The following is a 19604-nucleotide window of genomic DNA, read 5'->3' as shown; positions in this document are numbered from 1 at the left end:
TAATTATCAACATGTCATGCAATACATTGATTATTCAAGCAATAATGACACACTCTTAATAATTAGACTATGAGAGAAAAAAAAGTTTTTCAAAGCAAATGCCCTAAAACCTTAATGCCATACAAAAGATTGGCAGAAGCACTTGGCATGTTTTGGGTCTTAGGAGGTTCTCACAGTATCACCAGAAGTCTACAGACAGAAGTAAATACACATGACATTGAGATGTTTCTATTGAATTCATACGTTCGGTCGGCAGATTCAGAGATATGGGGATGGTCATTTATTCATGAGGGTGTTTACATGAGCATGATGCATATCTTGCTTAAACCTTCAACAGAATAAATAAGATGCAATATATCATCATCAGTTGGGACGCTGCTGTATTAACTTATTTAGCCTAATATCAGCTTTGGTGCTTTGGTTTCCATGGTAATTTTAAAAATATCCTGTTTGCATGAATACAGAGACATTCATGACTGGGATATGAAGATTTATACAACAGAAACACAGTAACTCAAATAACACTTTCATAGGAATATGAGTTTATAGAGGGAATAAAGTCTGCAAGTAAACACACCCAAGCTGTGTTTGCAGTTAGAGGTAGCTTCCCCGAACTAAAAACAGATACGTTCACATTTCTACTCTTCTTATTATCATTATAAACAAAACAAATATTACTTTAACTGTCCACATTTGCTGTTCTACAGGCGGCAGCTACATTATTAGACATGATCGGACACAATGGGCTGTGTCTCAGGAGAGTACAGTTAGGACTACAGTTCCCTTGGTCTTCTTCAGGATGTCCACAGCTTCGGCGTGAGTCACGCCCTCCAGACACTGACCATTCACAGCGATGATCTGATCTCCACGTTTCAGCCTGCCGTCCTCTATGGCTGCCCCCTGCAGAGCACAAAGACCAGTCCCTCAACATGTGCAGATCAGAGATCACAAGCTGTTTACGCTGTTATCACAGCACTGAGGGATGTAGACACAAGACAACAAAGGAAATGTAACAACTGATCACATGGAGATAAAATGTCTAAATTCAGTTCTGTTAAACTGAGTATCATATTAAAGAAAACAAGATGTTTCAAATGATAAATCACTGTAAAAATGCAACACATGTAACCATGATGTATGTCAAAATGATGAAACAACTCATCATCTTTTTATCAAAGTATGTTTATATTATTACTCACTCACCATGTGTAAAAAAAAAAACCCTCCAGTCTTTTGCAGTTTATAATTGCAGCTTCCCATCTTTGCGTTCTTCTCTCTTATATAAACATTCTGCCAGTGTGACTGAACACCATGCTGTGCTGAGATTACATTTCTGAATCCCAGGATTCCCCGTGGAGGATTTCTCCCAGGAGGATGCTCTCTCACCTTGTTGAAGACGGTTTTGATGTAGATCGGCAGGTCTCCATGCGGGCTGCCGAACCCTCCTACGATGCTGAAGCCCAGGCCTGACGAGCCTCTCTCTAGAGTGATGGTCTTATACATGCGAGTGCTGGGGGAATAGAATGCAAAGGTATATGTTGCTGGTGTGCACACTTTTAAGAGTCGCGCCGAACTAGCTTTACACTGCAGAGCATATATTGCTTCTGAGTGTGTGTTTGTAAAAGAGGTATCTTATCTCAGCTGGACAGACAATAGGTGAGAACAGTGAGAGGTGAATTTCTAATGTGCTGCATACTTAAATGTGATGAATTATTATTGAATTTTCAGTTTAGCACTTAAGTGTTAAATTCAATAAAAGCTTCTCAACCTTGGGATTAAGAGGGCTGTTGTTTTTTTTTAGAAAGGGTCACAGCAGATTTTAGAATGAAAAACTGTTTTTTCTGAACAAAATAAGTTAGGGTTGCAAATAATGACTTGTTCAAATAATAAATATACTTCTGTTACCATATTCTGAGGTTTTGCAGTGTCTCCAAATGTATTATTTAGTTTGATAAGCTGCCTAAAAAACACTCAAAGTGTTATTTTCACAAAAATATGAAACAGACATTGGTCTTTGGTAATTCAGCTGAAAACTGCCTTAAAGGTACAATATGTAGCACTGTTTGTAAACACACTATTCAAAGATTTTGTTTGAATGCAGCTTAATCTGGCCCCACATAACAGGTGTTTTAAAACCCTAACAGATTTCAAAATCAGGTTGCACCGCACACATCAGGGGAAACTTCACAGATTCTTTTTTACACACACACACACACAGTACAATACTTGACAATAATGGCACATCATCGAGATTATTGTGCCAGAGGGAACACAATCTTGTGTGATTTCATGAGGAATGTGATCTCATGGGGATTGTGATCTTGAGTGATTTCATGTAAAAGCAGAAGTAAGCAATGGAGACGGATGTTGCTCATTGCCATAATGCTTTGGAGTGAGAAACAATAAAAGCAGATGTTAAACGAGCTTGGATGAGAAAATATTCGGGGAGATGCGAAAATTCTTCTTCAGTGAGGACTGGATTTCTGTCAACAGTAGTATGCAAGATAACGCCAGAATGGTTAGAGTTTACCATTACTCGACAACACCTCCCTTTACATCAGTGCTGATGTAATCATCCAGATTTTAGATCATAAATATGAAAATATTATCAGGCTGACCCTGATGACCTGATGACCCCTCTCACAGAACAAGAGCAGAGGAAAGAGAATGAGATGTAATTGTTGGTTGTTATGTTTTTAGAGATTCTTGACCTCAAAACCTGCATGCTGTACTGTCTGGAGGCAACAAGCTAACACTCAGACATGTTCTAAAGACAGCAAAATATTAGAAAATAAGAACGTAGAGGGAGAGGGCAGCTTCCCTGGCCATACAGCCACCACTACACACTTTGCGTGGGTCCTAAGAGATGATTTAGAGGGACTGTTTTACATTAGTCTACACATTTTTTAATGAAACACTTCATAGTATGCCTTTAAAAATTAATTTAAAACAATCAAAGCAAAAAACAAACCACAAGAAACAGTCCAGCTAATTCTAGCCAAAAGCACATTCGTCCCAATGCTTCTCACACAGTGTCTGCTCTTCCTCATTATTGTCAGGGGGACCAGGGTCTGCCTTTGTCCTTGTTCAGTGAATAAATCAGGAGGGAACCAAAGTAAGTAAAGAAACAATCAGCAGGCTGATTCTCACCGGAGGTTGTTGTGAAATCGGGGCAGGCTGCTGGGCTGGCCTGACATCTGGGCATGCACATCATTGTGGTCCTTTGTGTTGCACCCACCAGAACCTGCTGCCACCTAGATACAGAATTATGAAAACAGTGTGAGTAAGTGTGGAGGTTTAGTCAGCCATAAACTAGTTGGACAATAATTTGACAATCTGTTGATTTATTAACATTATTCTGGCTGTCTTAATGTTAATACACTTGGAATAATAAAAATACAAAACCTTTTGATGCTTTTTTTTTCCTGACACACAATGTACTTGTCAAGAACAAGTGACATCTGCTCACTTACAAATACCTCTTTTCCTCTCTTACAACGAAAACCTTTCCCGAGGCTTATTAACATGAAGACAAACTGTGACATCAGTGTCAGACAAGCTATTATCTTAAAATTACAGTATATTGTTCACATGCAAAATACTGATAATGAAATACGACGGAAACTTTAAACTATTTCAGTTTTTCTTCATTGTTAAAGACTTGAGGTTGAAGTTGTTTTAATGTAAAATAAAGTCTTGTTGAGTTTTATGAAAGTAATAATGACCTAGAGGGAGCAGGTTATGGTGCATTCATGCCTTCCTCTAACAACACTGAACAAAAAACTTGCTGATGTTCTGGCAACTAAGTGCATGACAGGCATTACAGATTAACTCCTGTATGTGTCACTGTGACATGACCTGCAGACTGATGGCTCCGGTGGCGTTCTTCAGCAGGAGTCCAGCTTGGACGTGAGTCATTCCCTCCATGGACACATCATTGATACTCAGGATCCTGTCTCCTGTCTGATTGACACACATGCACAACTTGTACTTCTATTTTTGTGAGAACATTTTTATTGACTAGAACATTAAGTCCCCGGAGACATACTCTTAAGTTTGACATTACTACATAACCCCAAGCTTTCATGAAGTCTCCCTTTGTTTTTGACTTTTGGGGCTTTTAGTAGGCTACTTTTCCTCACCTATATAAGGACTAACTAAAAATAAATTATTTGACACAAAATATTGATTTGACAATGATTTTATGGCTTTCATCAAATCAGCCTATGGCCTCAGCAAACATCTGTTATTCATAGCAGTGGTCGGCTACTCAGAAAAAAAAAAACAGAAGGCTGTAATTGACCAATCAGGATCAAGTATTCAACAACAACAAAACAACAGACAAATAAACATGGGATATTTTACCGCCACCAATATGTTTTTAAAACCCTGAAACAGACAGCAATATTGAAAAAATTGGTCCTTATTCTAATAAATATGCATAGAAATGTGCAGCTTCACCTTTATTTTACCTTTTCACAGTCAAAATTAAAATCTTAACCCTAAAATCAACTCATTATACTTGAACAAATGGTTAAGTTTGTGAGGACAGACCCCACACAGGAGGTGAGTGCTTATAATGTGATGACAATAATAGATCCGTTCCCACAATGTGATGAACACATAATACACACAAAAACACACACAGGCACATATACTGCGCCACTCCCCACCTGTAATTGCCGCGTTTTGGCAGCCAGTCCATCTGTATCCATGGCAGCAATAAAAAGAGGTACGTTGTCATGGGGACTGCCCACTCCTCCTGCTACAGTGATGCCCAGGGAGTCACGTGGACCCTGTGGTGAGACCACAAAAACACACACACACACACATTATAAACATGTTGGACAGTGACTCATATGGCAGATTCTGAACATGACATAAACACCTAATGTTATGTACGTCCAGTCAGGTAAAGAGGTGACATATATCTCCATATTTTATCTTTTTTCCTAAATCAATGCTATTGGTCGCCCTTTACATCTGTCCATGATTTTTACAAATAACCAAAGTAAAGTTTTTGAATGGAGCTACTAAATTGAATGACATATTTTCATTTCCTCAAAAGTAATGATTCTAGACACTGAATGTGTCTGTCTGACACAATTAAAATTAGATGTACAAAAACAAAACGTCTACAGAGTCAAAACTAAATAGCAACTTTCTGAAAATGTACATCAAAATATTAAAAGTGAGTTTCTTCAAGACAGTATGGGACACTAACTAAAATAATTATTAATTATGATTTAAAGATTGTATGTCTTACCTTTTGTATCATTACTCTTCTGATGGTAGGGGGGTCTTGAAATGCTGGGGGAGGGCAAAGAGATAAACTGTATGTTTGCATAATCAGCTTAAAAATGTTAATATTATTCTTTCCACTCAAAGTAAAATGCCGAACTTCTGAATCACAGGTGCCAACGAGTCTCACTAATAATCATTTATATATGTATACTGTATGATCGGCTTATTCAACTGGTGGCCCATGGGCCGAGTCCGGCCCTTTAGTGACCTCAGTCTGGCCCTTTGATCATTCACAAATATGACAGAAATTATATAATTCTGAATTTATTTAGATATCTGGCTAACAATTTTTATATTAGTGTTTACACTGTTTTGAAGAGTAACATTTTATTAGTAGGATAATTAGCTTGACACACAATTTTAAAAAGTTTGAAGTCAGCCTGTTTAAAGAAGGAATTTAAGAGAGTTAAACTGAATAAATAAAGATATTAAATGCAACACTGTGTTTATTCAAACAAGCTATATCTAGGATTACAAAGGGGCTTTGTTTTTTTCCTGTAATTTTGTACATATTTCTTTTCCAGTTGTGAAAACTAATGAAGTGGAGAAAAAAAAGTAACTGAACAGGTCTCTGCTGTATGGTTTTGCTTTCAGAACAGGAGAGGCCACTCACAAAAGCTCCCTGTTTTGTTATCTGTCTCCCTCTGATGGCCGAAGGAAACATCACATCCACTCGAGGGTGTCAGGGTGGAGCAGTCAGAGTCTTCACTCTGGATAAAACAAAACTTAAAGTACTCCTAAGTTCACAAAGTGCCATCGTTAAAATAGTTTAAGAGAGTGATAGTTTAACTATAGACAATATAAAATATACATATAATTTTTTGTTTAAATTTAATAAAATCAGAACTCTCATCATAACAGAAATCATACCTAATATTTTTACATATTTTTACATTTTCTTCAATAGCCTGTCACGGATTGAACAGTTTACCTGGCTCCGCTGTGAGTACTGCAGCCCGGCTTTAAATCGAGCCACCTCCAGGTGCACCGCTCCACTGCAGCTCTGAGGGCAAAGTGACACGGCTCACATAAGATGATGAATCCATTAAAAACACAATACCCAGCACCACTCATTAGTTTAACAGACTTTGTATAGGTGTGAGTGTGAATGTGTCAGACCTGTAGGAGCCTCTGTGCATGTTCCTGTGATGTTGCACGGATATCCTCCCCATTGATTGACAGGATCTGGTCACCTAGCAACAACCTGCCATCTGAATCTGCTACGCCTCCTCTGATGATGTCTGACACAAAGATGCCCGTGTCATTACTGTTGGAGGAAAACAGAGGTCAGAAACGGTGTCTGCTGCACGCTTATAGAATGAATTATGTGACCTGTAAGCCTGCTGTTTTGCATAGCGTCACACTTGATTGTGTAAATACATAAAGCTGCATGAAAATCTGCATCTAAACTCTGCAGAAATTATGTGTCTCGTATCTTCCCTGCAATGTGACCTTACGGCCTGGCTGTCTAACCTTTATGGTGATTATTAGATGCTGTAACGGTTTGTGATTTCATTATGTGTTTATCACATATTATTTTTACAATAATGATCCCTGTTGCTACAGAGTCTCTGACCTCTAACTTGGATAAGGTGTCACAGCTCTTGTAAACTTGTAAACAGAGTTTACCTTTAAATAATTGTTGTCACACAAAGACATTTCATTATTAAACACCTCTGACAAAAACTTGAAGTTATTAAAAATTATAGTTAGGAAGAGTTTTTCTCTCTACTTGATAAAACCGCCAAAAAAAATAACCACATTACTTTTTCAAAAAAACCCTGCTAAAAAAAAATCTACTTTAAAAATGAAAGCACTTCTGAAATTTATAAAAGTAAACGATACCATCTGATACTACATCAAATAGAAAAATAAATTGTAAACATGATAGATTCTGACATTTTTCTAAAACTATTTTTGCCGTATCAAGTGAAGGAAGATAAACTTGGCTTCAAAGTCTGTTTGATATTCTAAAATGAAGAGCAGAAATGGAGAACAGAAGTTTTGCATTAGGAGGACGTCTAAGGACAAGTTAGGACAACAAGTTAAGCTCAGACATCCAGCCTGGTCTGGCCAGTGACTGTCCACTGTGAACCTGATTAAATTACACTGTGGGACTCCTGGATAGATTTAAACCTATTGTTTAAAGTGACTGAAGATGGAGGAGTGTTCTTTTTCACTGAAACTTAAAAAGACACTCCATTTTCTAGCATCACTGATATTCTGGAAATAGCAACTGGTTAAATTTCCAGTAAGAAATGGGCCATACCTTAGCTTAATAACTTGTTTTTTTGTTTTTTTTTGTAGTGGCATGATTCAGCAAATGGATGGCCTACTTACAACCTACCTATTTATCGCTTCTTTCTCAGCTTCACAAGGTGCAAGAGAGAGACCATGTTTATGTAATACTTTTCTACCTTAACACAAAGCAGCTCACAATTGGCCTCTAATTCACCTTCTCACACTCTTTCTCGCAAATCGATGGCAACACATCTGCCATGCAAGGCACTGGCCTGTCCACTGGGAGCAGCTTAGGGTTCAGTATGGAAGCCCTGACAGGCAAATGAGAAAAAACTATTCTGGTGATTTCAGTTTTCTCAGTCTGATCTAAAGTGTTTTCTCTCCTGTGTTTATGACTTAGAACGGGTCGGACAGGTTAAGTTCCTTCATTTTTTTCATCTGTAAGTGTTTGTGGTTGTTGTATTTCTAGGCTGAAATGCACTACTCCCTGTTGTTTTCCTCCAGGTGAGTTTTGGTTTCTTTATGCACTCTAAACACAATTATGTTCTACATATTATATGCAAAGTTGCATAATATTACTGCAATGTCTTTTTTTTTTTTGGCTAAAAATGCATTTTAACCCTGACGCTAGCACTAAGATGAAAAAAAGTCACTTGCCATCCTGGAAAACTTTTTTCCCCATCTGTATTACAGATAAAGGGGGAAAAAAAAGAATTTAGCAAGATTATCCTGGGAAAATACCATCTTAAGTCATCAACACAGGGAAGATAACTATTCCGGTCAGACTTCTTCTTTTCTCACTTGCCCTGAGGGCTCCCGCGGTTCAGTGTTTTGGGACACAAGGACACTTCAGCATGTGGACAGGAGGAGTCAGGGAAAGTACCGCCAACCCAGAGATTAGTGGACCACCTACTCTACCTCCTGAGCCACAGTAACCCTGGGTGCTGTGTTTGTACTTATGACAAATTCAAAATAACGCATTGCTTGTTAACATTATTATCGACCTCTTCCATTAGTTTGGCTTGAAGTTGCCAGGGAAACCTAACTAATATCTCACAGTCTAGGCTGACTTCAGGAGCCTACATCTTGAATTTGAACAATGTCTCTGCAAGTTATTTAACCTATAGTACAGTTAGGTTTGGTCTGTCATGTACATCCGAAGTAAACAAAATATTCTCACTTGTTAATCAACATTATGAACACACCTCTTCCCCACAGTGATGAACCCCAGCCCCTCTCCAGGACGGGGCCTCAGCTCCAGGCTGAAGACGTCCCACAGGTCCTCCTCCCTGTAGGCCTCCTGGTGCCTGAAGACACACAGGCGAACACGCTGGGTGGTGAGACGCAGCACGCCAATGGCCTCATCGTGAGTGGCCTGCCGCAGGTCTATGCTATTTACCTGGGAGGGGGAGAGACAGATGGATGCAGACCTGAGCTGTGTGGTAGGGTTTAGAAGAGACTAGAGAAACTGTATTTGTACATCACAGACGACAGATGGATTTTATTTCAGCTAATGAGAAGGAGTGCTTGATTGTGAGTAATGTTTGCATCAAGGACCATAGCATCAATCAAATGTGTTAGAAAGATATTAGACATCTATTAAAAATATCCACACCCAGTCAACACAGAATACACACACATCAAGATTTGTTTCTTTCTTAGTGCCTATATAAAATAAAACATAATAAAATAAAAAGAACAATGATGGCCTCGTCTGGAACTTTAATATGATAGGCCTATGCAATTGTGTGTAGAAAGTAAACCGTTTGTGTAAATAAGTAATGGGTGCTAAAAGCCTGATTATAAAATAAATGCGGGCTATAATAAGGCCTTTTCCTGAGTGACTAGATAAACAATTTTAATATGTTTCATGATAATTTAAATAAATGAATATGAGCCCCCCTGGCAGAGAACTATTATAATTGTACCAGAAATTTCAGATACATTACATTTACTGGACAGTTATGACATTAAGACACAAGCCTTGGCTTTCATTTTTCAAAACCAAAATTAATAGTCATGTGCCACAAAAAACAGTTCTCTGTTGCTGTATTGAGAAAAAAATTAAAGCAAGGTAGAGGTATACCTAGTAGCAGTATGTTTTATGATGTATCTATGATGAAATGACATCTAAGCTGAACTGATTCAGTCAAAAAAAATATATTATCGTGTGTTTGGGTGTAATATTACCTCTAATATCTGGTCTCCAGCCTGCAGCCTTCCATCTCTCTGTGCTGCTCCTCCATCATTTACTTCATGGATTATTACTGCCCCCTGGTGGAGAAATACCAAAACACTCTTATTGTTCCAAAGAATCCAGTTCAGCTAAATTGAATTGATACTGTACTATTTAGTATTTCACACATGTGCTTGAACATAAAGAGTTATTTCCACACTACAGCATCACCATTATGGCTGACAATGTCCGTGCAGATTCATTATAAAAACCTGTTTTGTCTAATTTGATGTCGTAATTCTTGATTAGTTTAATGACAAACAATAAATGTTCGTTTACCTAACAGTGCTCAATGAAATGGCGAGGTAAAATGTCAATTGGCTGCTCTCACCAGCAGAGTGTCATATCCTCCCACGATGCTGAGGCCCAGGCCTAAATTTCCTTTACAAATCTCGATGGTTGTTTCCCTGCCAGCCACCACCGGGCAGCTCAGAGGGTCGGAAGTTGTGGGAGCTGATCCGAGCCAATCAGACTGCCCCGTGGGAGAGGTCTGTGTAGTACTGAGTGATGAAGAGGAGGAGGAGGAGACGGGGAGGGTTAGAGAGGAAGCAGGCAAGAGAGAGCAGGAATGGTGCAGAGATGTCAGCGGCGGTAACGAAGAAGAGGAGGAGGAGGAGGAGGGGATGCTCTTGGAGTGGCTGATGGAGAGCTTGACAGTGACCTGCTGTTTGAGAATCAAACTGGACACCTGAATAGAGAGGAGAGAGGTGCATCATAAATCATTAAATCAGCTTGACCTTGAAGTGGATACGGTGTGTGTGTCGAGGTGTGTGTGTGTGCTTTTACCTTGTCCACTGACAGCCCTGCCACAGGTTCTTCACCCACAGCTATGATTCTGTCTCCAACCTTTATCCTGCCGTCCTGCACAGACACACACACACACACAGAAACATGAATACAAAAAATGGAACATGAGCAAAATACATGAGAGTGTGTGTAACAGAAGGATGGAGGGGAAGTGAGATTAAAAATCAAACACACCCTCTGGACAAATATCTGAATAACTGGTGCCTGGGGCCCTACTTGAAGGCTTATTAGTACATGACGACATCACTTTAAAACACGGCGTCTCAAAGTCGATCTGGCTTAAATACTACCAGAAATATCACATCGCATTTTACAGCTGCATGCATTGTACAGTAATGTGGTGCTCACACACACTTCTCTATTCTGACAGATTACTGATTGCCAAAATTACAGTCAAACTATCAGGCTGTTCCATTTAGCATAGCAGAGCCTTTCCAGTGAGCCAACGGCACAACAGCAGCACACCGACTCTGTTTCACCTGAATGGAACCTTTATTAGTACTATTTTATGTCAGAATGCCTGCTGTCTGTTAAGGCTTGACGGATGCAAAAATGTGATGAAATCTTGTGCAACCTGTGTGCTGAAATAATTCCAAAGTGATAATTAGGATAACACTGTGATGACACTCCTCATAACAAAAATAAGCAACAACAACACTACCCTTAGTATACACAGAAGAATCTTTGAGTTAAAACAATAAGGGGCAGGTTATTTTGGAAATTTATTTTGAACTCTTTTGTGGTATATGTAGAGAAAACTGAGGGTGGGATAAAAACAGTAGAAGTACATTTACTCCACTACTTGTGCTTTATTTGAGTATTCCCATTTTAAGTAATAGATCAGTTAATTGGGACACTTCTGCATCAGGTGTCACCAAGTGTCTGCAGGCACATCCTTAGGCAGCCTTGAACAATGTGACCAATGTAAACAATGTAAACGTATTTTTAAAGATAACACTTTAAAGGTAACACTTTAGGCTATAAAACCTTGTAACAGGCCAACCTTCAAGTGATTAAATTTCCATGTAGACATCATCTCCATCACATTTTACCTCCATGGATGTTGATGACAAAATACACATTTCAATTTTTTTAATCTGATGGAGCTGACAGAAATCTGGGACAACTTTAAAGGGCCAACATTTTCAGAAAAAAGCTGGTTTTAAAATGTTGTAGATACTATAGAATAGTATATTTTATATCTATGTTATTTATAGGTATTAGTTTTGGACTCTGAGGGCTTTTAACACATTGACATTGAAGTTGTTTTATTTCTGACAGAGTGAAAGTTTAGAAATTAAAAAAATTAAAGCAAACCAAAACACATAAATAACATATTCCTTCATTCCAACCATTTGGAATTAGAATTTTAATATTAATACTGTTTCTTTTTGGTAGCACATGATTTGTCTCAGTCCTCAAGAATTCCATTAATTAATGAACGCTGCATCTATAACAATATGCTACTGGCTAAAATAACAGATTGTAATGTTCATAGAATAATGGACCTGTACAGGAAGTTAAAAAAAAATGTTGATATTGTCATTATACACCTTCCATCTGCTGCCACATTAAAAAATCCATATCAGTTGACTCCTATCCATTTTATGCCACTTTATACCACTACTTCAGTACATTTCACAGGCAAATATTGTACTTTGTACTTCCCTGCATTTTTTAACAGATATCGTTACTCTGCAGATTTTACATATAAAAGGTGTAACCAGCTTATAACATATGATGCACTGTCAGCTGCTCACTTAATGCATCAGTAATAAAAAAGAAATCCAATAATACAATATAACACTGTCAGAGGCCACTCCATTACCTTCAAGTGCATTTTAATACTTTAGTACTTCTACTAAAGTAAAATTATGACTGCATGTTCATAATAAATGAACAAGTGATGCTTTATACACATTACAAATGAGAGAAGAACAAAAAATGGTTGAGATACAGTAACAGGATGAAGGCTACACAGAGGATTGTGAAAAAAGAAAAAAAAAATGTTATTGATGAAGATGTTTAAGATTATGACGATGATGATACTGATGATGTCCCACCTTACTGGCGGTGCCGTTCTGGATCAGGGACCTGACCACCACTCCTTCCCTGGACTCCTCCTCTGCCAGGCAGAGGCCAAGACCCATGTGATCCTGGAGGGAGTATTTGAAAAAAAGCAGACAGCCAAAAAAAAAGCAAGGTTTAAATTGAATGGATCCAGATTTTCAGTTGTGCTGCACAATGAAAAACTAATCTCTATTTCGCAAATACAAATTTATTGATGTAAGCCAAAAATAAATCGAGTTTAATCAGTATGGGCATGCTGGCTTACCCTAATTTAAATAAACAAATAAAATAATACATGCTGTTTTGTATACTTTAATAAAATGTTACAGTGTTTGCTCAGGGATACCAAACATCCCAGTTTTTCTGGGGTTTTGGTGGCTTGTCTCCTGCTGCAGCTGTCCCTGGACATATCCCTGTTTTTATGTGCATTAAAAAGCAACTGCAGAGTAAAATAATATTTTATGTGGCACATCTTTTTATTGAGTGTTCCATAGTTTCCCATATCCTCACTCACCACGGGACTGTAAACTATGATTTCCTGACATGTTTTACAATATTAACCAAAAGTTGCCATGGTCCCAATACATGACACTGGAACTGTCCTCTTTTTATTTCATAGATAATAACACTGCATACCTTAATGCTATATTGGTGGCTGAAATGAAAATGTCCCTGGTTTTCATTTCAGAAATCTGCTCACCTTATGTTTGCATGCCAGCTAAAAAAAAAAAGACAAAATGTTGCATTGTTTTCTGGCTAGCTAAAAAGCTAACAAAAAGCTATATTGTTCGCTTTTCAGCTAAAAGGTTAACAAAAATATTTTGACATCAACTGGAGTCACGAGAAAGAAGAGAGACATAAAACACATTTGGATTGAGTCTGTCCCTTAATGTTCTCTGAGGAACTTGATTAAATAATTTTTAAAAAGTAATTCTTGCTGGTGCAACCCACACTAATTTTTAACCAATTGGTTAATAACAGTGTTGTATATGAAATCTGTGCGTCAACACTGTTTTTGCCACGGTGTGTTCTGCTACCACTCAACCGATTGCAGCTGGAGGTCTAACAACAGTTAATGCCAAGGTTTAGTGACGGTGCTGCACCTGAGGTAGGATGATGTGCTGGGGGTCTCTGGATAATCCTCCAGGCTCTGCAGAGTCTGTCTGGGAGTCGACTGTGTCTTCACACTCTTTTTTGGATACTTGGCTCATTTGACCCAGAGCTGCCTTATTCCTATTAAAACAAATTAACAAATGTGATATATCCCTAGCCTGGTTATCAACACATATATCCTGTTAGTGTCATCATATGATCAATCTGCATGTCCTACCTGATGAGAACGATCTTGACTTTAGATGGAGCATTATTGATGATGGTGGAGGCATTTTGGTGACTCCGGCCATACAATATCTGACCGTTGATCTAGAAGAAAAAATCACATCATGTGCAATCTCTTCACCAATCTTTTTCTTTATTACATGAATCTCCACATTAATATGCCATATTTTGTCATCTATTTCTAACTCCCCTCCCCCTCTCATTGCTTCTCCGCGATGGCTTCCCTCGTCATCTCTATTACACGCTTGCTCATTGCGAGAATCCAGCCCAGCACCAGCCATCTTTCAAATGATAATTTGTGTGATAAATCTACAGTGCAGGTACTCAACACGCTCTACTCACCCATACCTCCTACCCACAACCCACTGCTCTCGTTTTGCTGCTCTCAATTTCGAGTCTGATATTTTGTCTCTCTCCAGGACTCTAGGACCCTTCTTGGCCCCTTAAAAACCTCCCATCTGTTAATCTCAACCCTCCAGACTGATTGTCCCTTTCTGTCCCCATTCACTCTCCTCCTTACCTCCAGTAGCTCGTCTCCAACCCATATCCTCCCATCTAAACCAGCAGGGCCCTGAGGGTCTATATCCGCCACGTAGACACTCATGCGGGCCCTGGACCCGTCCTTGTTCCCTGTGAGGCTGATTCCTAGGCCGGGAGCCGCAGGGTCCTTCTCCAGCTCAATCATATGGAGCTTCCCAGACAGGCTGCCATAACGCTGAAGCATCTTTTCTGGAGATGGAGAGACAGAGTTAACAAACAGGAGGCTGTTAGGAGGAGGATATGATGGGTGAGCCAAAAAAAGTGTGGGATGCTACATGTAATGACTGACACTTCATGTGGATAGGAAGCATTACACCCTAGAGGAGCTTGTGTGAGTGTGTGTTGCTGCAATTTGTCTGGAAGGGATGATGTCAGTCATGTTGAGGGAAAGGTGAAGGATGACTGTGTTTCTGCATAATACACATATACAGTAAGACTATGTGTGTGCATGCTGGTGCCAAGAGAGCAGGTTTATGTGTATGAGTGTATGCCCATATACTGTATCACTAAAATAGACAATATAGCCCATACTGTGTGTCTGTGAGTGTGGGTTTGCTGAGTGCTTGGTAATTTATCTGTCTGCACGTCGATATCTATGTGTATTCACTTGAATGCATATGCACACAATTATTTGCATGATTCAAATTTACATATCGTCTCTGTCCTGTAAAAAGCAACTATCTCCAAATTTGGTGATTTTCAATTTTTTTGGAGTCCTTTTTCTTAAGCTAAACCAAACTTTTAATAAGCCACAAGATCATCTGTATAATGCAACTGCCACAAAGCTAAAAACATTGCTGTTTTTCTAAGCTCCTAAAGAAGTTGACATTTTGGAGATAAGTCTTTTTACTCGACTCAAAACATTTCAATGCCTGTACCGACAATGATACTTTGATTTCAATACCACACATTATTAGATCTTTGTACAAGCATGCTGCATGCCTATTTGCTCAGTGACACTGATGAGATTTATTCCTCAGGTATTGAACTTTGGAAACAAATGACAAAGCGTTTTTCAATACTTGAGAGGATCAAAGCAGTTTGTTCGGTGCCAGAAAAGTATAAAAGTTTGCTTCCCTGCCCTAATGGCATCTATATGATTTTGCAAATTGCAAACACCTCATCTCACCCTCCCCTTCCTTGTGTTTTGGAGAACTTTTAGTCACTGCGAGTCTCGTAGAAAAAAATAAAAGGCCATATCTAGAAGCCAGTGTTTGGTTTATCCATCTTGTCATGACTTCATCAGTTTATTCTATTAGATACTTTTGAAATTTTGTAATAATAAGTATAAAGTCAGTATAAAATGAGTTACAGTCAAAAATGTGTTTTGTGAGGTCACACTGAGCTTGATCTTTGACCACCAAATACTAATCTGTAAATCACTGGGTCCAAGTGGACATTTGTGCCATGTGTAACGAAATTCACCCTGGGCATTCCTGAGATAATACACAGACAAAAATGCAACAGGCTTGAGGTCAAACTGACCGTGAACTTTGAACAGCTCATCCTTGAGGCAAAGTGAATATTTTTGTCATGTTTGAAGAAACTTTTACGGTGCCTCTGTCAGTGCATCGTGTGTATTTCATTTCTGCCACATTCTGCCAATAAATCCCTCTAACTCTTACACACTATCCCTTTCAGGTCTGAAGAGTTTCACAAGGACACATGAATGCACATGAGCATATTACACATCCCTGATAACTGTTTCACCCTATTTTGCTGGTTTAACAATCCTGTAATGGTACAATAACAAAGACAGTGAAGAAAGAGCCTGCAAGCTAGCAAACATGGATGGAATCATTGCAGGTTTCAGATAAAAATGGCTTAAAAAATGTTTTATGAGCACAGAAATGTATTCAAAACATTTGTTAGACCTCAAGGATTCACATGATGGATTTTTATGAGCATCAATACAAATGTAAACAGAAACTTTGTTTATTTACAAGAAAACTCCACAGGGCAATTTTAATACTGTATGTGCATAGAGCAAAGTAAAGAATGGATGCAACTACAACAGTCTTTTTTGTGCCAAACAAGAGACTCAAAATCACGATTCTCTCCAAGGACATACTACATATAAAAAAAAGCTTTTGAATTCTTGGGTCATAATATATTTTCATTAAATTCCAGGCCAACTGGCTTCACATAAGAATGGCATGAAAATAATTTGCTCATATGGCTCTTGGTGGCTTTCATATGATGGATCTTTCAATAAGGTTCCAAACTGTAATAATTCATGACATGACGTGACATTTTCAATTTAGCATTACAGCTTTTTGCTTTATAATAGATAATGACACAAGTTTCAGTGGGCCAGAGGGCATCACGTGCCCTGCACTGTGTGACGGGGCCACTACACTAAAACTGCCACACAGCCTCTGCTCCTGGGGGCTTTGGAGGACATCTTTATGATGCAGACTTACTCCTGCCAGTGTCATCCTCATCCTCAGCGGCTGCCGTGATTGGTGTTGTGGCAGTTATGGGGCTTCTCCGATCCTTTCTATCTGATGTCGGCGAAGGTACCTTGGGAGAAGTTTTTGCATTATTGAACAGGCAGAGTTGGAGATGCCTCAGGGGTCCTTCAGGCATGAGTTGGACTACCCCTGGGGCTTGTTCAGTGTGCTTGATGTAGCAGTGGGAAAAACTGACGAACAGGATGAATTAATGAACACAGTTTTAATGTCAGCTAAAAATAACATGAAAGATGACCAGAATCATGCATTATTTTGTAACCAACTTAGAAATGCATGGAAAAATAACTTCAAAAGAATGCACTATCTATTTAGAGAGTTATGTATCTCCACCAAAGAGAAAAACAAAGGGTTTAAACAAACAAGGTAGCTGCAAGGGACTTTGAACTACAAGGGTTCTATCTACAAATATGCACGTTAATTAAGTTTTTGGAAGTTGGCTTAGTGCAAATGCTAATGCAAGGCTGCTTTTAAGATGCTGCATACCCATGATAACACACACACACACACACATACACACACAACAATGTACCAACCTTAAAGGGGGTGGGAGTGAAGGGGTTTGTAGGGGAGAGACTAAGGAACAGACCACTGAGAGTATCTGCTTCCTACGATCATGAGGGGAAACACAGATATAGTCCTATACACATCAACATCAAATGAACAATCTACTCCTCAAAAAACCCTTAAAACCTTCTTCATTCTTTTTGGAAAACCATGTAGGCGTTAATGACTCATCTCTCTATATATAATATAGCGTATACATAACATTCTCTATACACTACAGCCATACAACATCAGTCATCGTGTGGGAACAGAAACTGAGAAAAATGATTTCACGGCTTGTCATCTGCTCCAGAGAAATCTAAAGTGGTGGTCACGACCTCTAAAACACAAGTAAGTAGCAACGGCACTTTGACTTTGTAGTGCCTTATACAATATATATTTCAGTGCATGCCATTTGTTATACTATAATATCATTATTTCAAAGCCACATTTTTCTATTTTGAACAGAAAACATAATTAGGAAGCTCAAAGACAGCAGCACAGTGTTACCTTGTTGCTGTGTGAGTTGTACTGTGGTGTTGGAGTTGCTCTCTCATGGTTGGTAAGCATAGGGGACTGTGGGTGAAACAAGATGCAGAGTAGGAAGATGAAGATGTATTTGACTGTAAAGCATAGGTGTTTAAAATGGTGCATCCAATATGTTATCTTATATGACACTAGATAGGGGTTCAGTCAGATACTTTTGTTCAATACTCTTTGTGTTGAGGACATCATATTGTAAAGCTACAAACTCCCACGTACAACTCTGCTGAAACTTCTGATGGTGTCCAGCAGAATGTGCAATGCGCCTTCCTTTTGTATTTGCTGAGCATTGAAATTCAGTGTGAAAGAATCTCGAGCCCCAAGAGACGAAAATGCTACACAATGTAATGTATGCATACCTGCATATACAGTGCAGTCTAAGCGAGTGGAAATGTGTGGATTTTTTGGCTGTTTTCTGGGATGCAGTACCTGAGATCTCTGCTGTCCGGACTGAACCAGGAAGACCACAGAGTCTCCAGCCCTGCGGATGGCCTCCACCGCCTGCTCATGGCTGGCATCTCTTAGGTCCACACCACATACCTGGAACAAGTCAACACATACAGCAGATTTTACACAAAAATACTCTTATTTCTCTTTTTAACTTATAAGTGTCATTAAATGGCTAATAGAGGGAATCTAAACCAGCAATTATCAAATATGATGATGTAGAACTGCAGAGATGCCCTGGCCAGATGTAAGAAAACATAATTGTTTGATAAAGAGCCCCAAAAAAATGTCACATCATCATACATTTAAAATGTTTTCATTGAAAAGGAAAACTGTCATGCAAAAATGATAATTCACACTATACATGAATCATATTAAAAAAAATGCAAAATCTATCAATATAATTAAAATATGATGTAATATTACAAATAAGTTTTTTTTTTTTTTTACCATGTTGTGCAGTTTTTTATAGAATCTGACACATTTTTAAAATGAAAATTGAAAAACTTTTTATAGATGAAATGAGACAGAGTGTCTGTATTTAGGCTAACCTAGAAATTACCTGATTATCAATTCTAGAAATCCCATACTGCCTTAAAGCTGTCTTGCTCAGTAGTTTGCATCATACTCTAGTTTGCAATGACCTAATACAGGTGTTTACAAAGAGAATGTGAGCCTCCCTTCAGACAAAGCATGGAAACAGGACCCCCCCCCCCCCACTTAGTTTACTTGCTTAGTTTCTCAATTCCTGGACATCTATGGGAACATAAGTGTTTTATTTGATCTTATGGGCAATCAACAATTTAGGCAAGATAGCCTAATATTGCTGTTTCACATAATTTAAGACTACATTTACTACATAAAAAAGTTCTGTCTAAGGGCATTTATTAGTCTCTCTTTACCATCTCACCATCTCTCAACTGTTTGGAGACCCCCTGAGGAGACCAGCTCGCACTTTGAAAACCTCTGACCTAATACATACAGAGATTTTTAAGTGGTTGCTCCCTTGGTCTGGTGTCTAATGAGCAATTGTGCTCCTTAAAACGATTAAAGAAAAAAGT

General features: G+C 38.6%; 1 protein-coding gene across 1 annotated transcript in view; it reads right to left on the bottom strand.

Annotated features, from left to right (window-relative positions):
* Positions 1–265: 265 nt before the first annotated feature.
* LOC146330032 (multiple PDZ domain protein) overlaps positions 266–19604 on the bottom strand; it is a 52848-nt gene continuing 33509 nt past the window's right edge. The window contains exons 24-44 of the mRNA XM_084715470.1: positions 18526–18636; positions 18064–18129; positions 17544–17615; positions 16960–17059; positions 14517–14725; positions 13989–14080; positions 13762–13891; positions 12652–12744; positions 10568–10642; positions 10113–10469; positions 9736–9819; positions 8751–8944; positions 6424–6571; positions 6236–6307; positions 5918–6041; positions 5267–5310; positions 4674–4796; positions 3859–3963; positions 3151–3254; positions 1387–1510; positions 266–900 (exon numbers count right to left, since the gene is read on the bottom strand). Coding sequence (XP_084571596.1) covers positions 754–900; positions 1387–1510; positions 3151–3254; positions 3859–3963; positions 4674–4796; positions 5267–5310; positions 5918–6041; positions 6236–6307; positions 6424–6571; positions 8751–8944; positions 9736–9819; positions 10113–10469; positions 10568–10642; positions 12652–12744; positions 13762–13891; positions 13989–14080; positions 14517–14725; positions 16960–17059; positions 17544–17615; positions 18064–18129; positions 18526–18636 — 2574 coding nt within the window. The 3' untranslated portion in view covers positions 266–753. The remainder of the gene's footprint in view (positions 901–1386; positions 1511–3150; positions 3255–3858; positions 3964–4673; positions 4797–5266; positions 5311–5917; positions 6042–6235; positions 6308–6423; positions 6572–8750; positions 8945–9735; positions 9820–10112; positions 10470–10567; positions 10643–12651; positions 12745–13761; positions 13892–13988; positions 14081–14516; positions 14726–16959; positions 17060–17543; positions 17616–18063; positions 18130–18525; positions 18637–19604) is intronic.

The sequence above is a fragment of the Lutjanus erythropterus genome, chromosome 3, assembly GCF_056507025.1.
Source record: "Lutjanus erythropterus isolate fLutEry1 chromosome 3, fLutEry1.hap2, whole genome shotgun sequence".
NCBI lineage: Eukaryota > Metazoa > Chordata > Actinopteri > Lutjaniformes > Lutjanidae > Lutjanus > Lutjanus erythropterus.
This window is presented reverse-complemented; position numbering and strand designations above follow the sequence as displayed.